This window comes from Terrapene carolina, unplaced genomic scaffold, assembly GCF_002925995.2.
Source record: "Terrapene carolina triunguis isolate 2854851 unplaced genomic scaffold, T_m_triunguis-2.0 Scaffold25512, whole genome shotgun sequence".
In the NCBI taxonomy this organism is placed as follows: Eukaryota; Metazoa; Chordata; order Testudines; family Emydidae; genus Terrapene; species Terrapene triunguis.
In genome coordinates, this window is record NW_020689863.1 from 434 (window position 1) to 4686 (window position 4253).

The 4253-nt window shown below is 61.3% G+C and overlaps 1 protein-coding gene across 1 annotated transcript; it reads right to left on the reverse strand.

The window, feature by feature from the left end:
* Window positions 1–443: 443 nt before the first annotated feature.
* On the reverse strand, window positions 444–4127 carry LOC113408856 (basement membrane-specific heparan sulfate proteoglycan core protein-like; the record flags this gene model as incomplete). Its single annotated transcript, XM_026662291.1, has 5 exons — window positions 4000–4127; window positions 2971–3082; window positions 2063–2176; window positions 688–815; window positions 444–530 (listed from the first exon to the last, which is right to left on the reverse strand). Coding segments are annotated over exons 1-5 (509 nt in total), but the record flags the coding sequence as incomplete, so codon positions are not given.
* Window positions 4128–4253: the final 126 nt, after the last annotated feature.

Genomic DNA, 4253 nt, shown 5'->3' on the forward strand with positions numbered 1-4253 from the left:
CAGGCCCCCCCCCAGAGCATTCAGGGGCTGGTTGCTGGGCAGGAGCATGGGGAGTCCTGGCCCCAGCACTAGGGCTGGAGGAGGTTCCTTCCCAACTGAGCCCCCTGCCCCAGCCCCACAGTCCTTAACCAACCCCAGAGCCCTGGCACCCCATGGCCAGGCTCCGAGACCCATTCGACTCTGCAGGAGACAGGCTGTGCTGGGCTAGCTAGGCCTAGAGGGGTTCCCTTCTCCAACTGCCAGTGTCAGAAGCCTTGCTGGGCTCCCAGAGCAGTGACCTACACTTGCATTCGGGGGCACCCCTGGCACCATGAGGTCAGTGCCAATTCCACAGCCCCAGACCCTCAGGGCGGGCACAGACTGACACTCAGGTGAGCCAAGCAGGGCACATGGGGCAGTCCCTGAGTGGTGTCTGGGCAGGGACAGACTGGCACCCCCTGTACCTCTGGCACTGGCGTCCCATGTAGCCCGTGGTGCAGGCATCACACGTGGGCTGTCCGTCCGTGTCCAAGAAGCAGGTTTTCGTGGTCCTGAGAAGAGGATGAAGAAGAGTCATGCCCAGCTCAGCCCTGCCCCTGGCCCAGCCTTGTCCACCCCGCAGCCCACCCCATGGACCGACAGACACAAGACATGGAGTGAGCAGAAGCCCTGTGAGGTGGGACTGCCCCAGGCTGTCAGGGGACGTACTGGCTGGTTGCGTATGGCCTGTGGCATGGGCAGGGCTTGCAGTCCGCTGGGGTCCCTCGTCGGGCGTCGCCATAGTAACCTTGCTGGCAGCGTTCACACCTGGTGCCCTCGGTGTTGTCCTGGCAGTTCTGAGAAGGAAAGAGAAGGAATCTATACATATAAAATGATGGGGTACAAATTAGCTGTTACCACTCAAGAAAGAGATCTTGGAGTCATAGTGGATAGTTCTCTGAATGTGGAGCGGCAGACAAAAACGTGAACAGAAAGTTGGGCATCGTTAAGAAAGGGATAGATAATAAGGCAGAAAATATCATATTGGCTCTGTATAAATCCATGTTACGCCCACATCTTGAATACTGCATGCAGCTGTGGTCACCCCATCTCAAAAAAGATATATTGGAATTGGAAAAGGTTCAGAAAAGGGCAACAAAAATTATTAGGGGTATGGAACGGCTTCCGTATGAGGAGAGATTAATAAGACTGGGACTTTTCAGCTTGGAAAAGAGACGACTAAGGGGGGATATGATAGGGGTCTATAAAATCATGGCTGGTGTGGAGAAAGTAAATAAGGAAGTGTTATTTACTCCTTCACATAACACAAGAACTAGGGGTCACCAAATGAAATTAATAGGCAGCACATTTAAAACAAACAAAAGGAAGCATGTCTTCACACAACGCACAGTCAACCTGTGGAACTCTTTGCCAGAGGATGTTGTGAAGGCCAACACTATAACAGGGTCCAAAAAAGAACTAGATAAGTTCATGGAGGATAGGTCCATCAATGGCTATTAGCCAAGATGGACAGGGATGGTGTCCCTAACCTCTGTTTGCCAGAAGCTGGGAATGGGCGACAGGGGATGGATCACTTGATGATTACCTGTTCTGTTTATTTCCTCTGGGGCACCTGGCATTGGTCACTGTCGGAAGACAGGAGACTGGGCTAGATGGACCTTTGGTCTGACCCAGTCTGGCTGTTCTTATGTTCTTATCTCTTATAGCCAGGCCCTGCCAGCACCACCCTGACGCCCCCTCACTCTCACTGCAGCCCGGCACCTGCCCAGGAACCTGGAGCCCCAGATACCCCACAAGGTGCTGCACAGGTCGCTGGCACCCACTGCCTGTCCCAGGCCAGCCTCATCCCTCAGAGCCAGGGAGCTCACCGAGGGGTCCCTGAGGGGAGCTGGCTGGCATGGCTCTGGGCACAGGCCCTCTGCTCCAAGCCCCACAGAAACCCCTGGGAGCAGCCAGGCCAGGGCAGAGTGCAGGATGTCACATGGCAGGGGACATCCCTGCTGAGTCACACAACGTCCTCGTGGACCCGCCCCAGATAGGGCAGCAGCGCCAGCCATGGGCGGCTCACAGGGGCAGGGCTCACCTGGCAGTCTCCCGTCTCGGCATCACACTCGCCCGAGTGCCCGCTGCAGTCGCAGCGCTCGCAGGTACCCAGGTAGAGGCCGCTGGTGGTGCGAGCATAGCCCACATCGCAGTCCTTGGGGGAGAGAACAGGACCAGTGGGTTCCTAAATCCACCCTCCCCCGGCGCCAGGCACGGCCGGGACCCTCCCCCGGCGCCAGGCAGGGCTAGGACCTTCCCCCGGGGCCTGGGCGCCAGGCAGGGCTGGGACCCTCCCCCGATGCCAGGCAAGGTATGCCACCCCTAGACCCCTCCCTCCAGCTCAGGCCAAGGGAGGGTCTCCCAGGGAGCTTTGTCCTTTGGACTCCGTGCTCAGAATGGCCGGGAGGCTGCGGCCTTTCTTGCTACAACACCGCCCTCCATGCGCCCTGCCCCCTCCCCCCCCAGAGTCAGCGCCAAACACAGCAGCAGAGAGGTTGGTCTGGCACATGGATCAGACTAACTCAGCACGGGCTATGGACCCCCTGGCCCTCTGGTTCCAAATGGGCCGTGCAGCTGTCATGCTGGCATGGGGCACGCTGCCCGACCCCCATGATACGGCTCAGACACTGCCCCGAGGTGACAGAGTCTCCCCAACACTGGGACCGCTCCTTGCCTCCCTGTACGCCAGTGAGGGCCCCATTGCCACCCAGGCCTGGCACCGGCAGGACACCAGCCCCTCCAGCTGGGCTGCCCAGCAGCTGGAGGGAGGAGCAGTGGGCTTGCGCTCCACAGCTGCCATCTAGCGCCAGGCGTCGTCGTCTCTGGACCTGGGAGATGCCCCTGCTGCATGGCTCCCAATGCCACGGAGGAGGCTGCCCCCCAGCCAGAGGGGGCGCTGCTGCCCTGTGTGTGGGGATGGGCTCCTGCCTACTCCAGGGCCAGACTCACCTGGCAGGAAGGGCCGCGGTAGCCAGGGGGACAGGTGCACTCCTCCACCTCCTCCGCGCGCTCCAGGCCAGTGGCATGGGGCACAGCCACGTCCATGTGGATGTTGGAGAGCCTGGGAGACAAGAGGCCAGGAGGGAGCTCAGCATCCGCTTAGAGACAGGCCTGGGCCAGGCTGCCTGGGCACAGGCAGTCCCTGGCCCCGGCCGGGGTCTCCCAAGGGTCACAGCCAGACTTCACGGGATCCCAGGTGAGACGGCGAGATCGAGGGTCACCCTCCATCCTGGAGCCTCTGTGCGTGGGCCCGTCTGGGGGACAGGAGCCTTCCATGCCCACCTGTCCCGGCAGAGGGGACGCACCCCCGCCTTTCAGAGGGGTACAGAGCAGCTTGAGAAGGGGGGTCCCTGGAGCAACCCATGCTGCAGGCAGAGGCAGCTACCGCGGCTGAATTCAGAGCAGCCTCTCTCCTGCTGTCCCATCGCACTGCCCTCTGGCACGTCGGGCCAAGGAACAGCCTCCGACCCCCCAGATCAGCTGGGCCCCACGCCACTGCCAGGGAGGGCCTCCTCCGAGGCTCTGCCAGGGTCAAGAGCAGGAAGGCTTCAGGGGGCAAGAAGGGGGGGAGCCCAAAACTTGCAGCCTCTGGCTCCCCAGCAGGGAGCTGCACTGGTACTGGCAGAAGAGTTTCGGGTCTGGTGCGGAGGGTGTGTCTGTGAGGCTGGGATGGGGGTGCGTGTGTGTGGTGTGTGCACACTTGTGTGTGTGGCATGTCCATGTGCACAGTGTGATGCATGTGTGGTGTGCGTGTGGTGCATGTGTGTGTGTGTATGGTGCATGCGTGTGGGGTATGCACAAGGCTGGGGAGCGGTCATAGCTGGCACCGTGTCTCAGCCTGGCAGACTGGCCCTTTCCCCACAGAACGGGCACAGCTGAGACACCAGCAAAGACGGCTTCTCCCCTGCTCCGAGCCCCCCGCTGCCTCTTGCCAGGCTGGAGCCCGATACCAGGGCCGGTCCCCGGCGCCCACGTTACCTGCTCTCCGCCGGCCTGTCCATGTACGATGCCCGGATCATGAAGAGGTCGATATCGGCCAGCGCCATCAACAGGTGCTCCCGCGTGGCATCCTGCCCATCAGCTCGGCGCCAGGCACGCTAGGGAGGGCACAGCAAACGCCAGAGTGACCGGCCGCTTGCCATCCACATGTGCCACCCGTGCCAGCCCCGCTCCCCGCACACAGGCTACAGCAGGTTGGAGCCCAGGGCGCTCTAGCAGTCACTGCTGCTGGT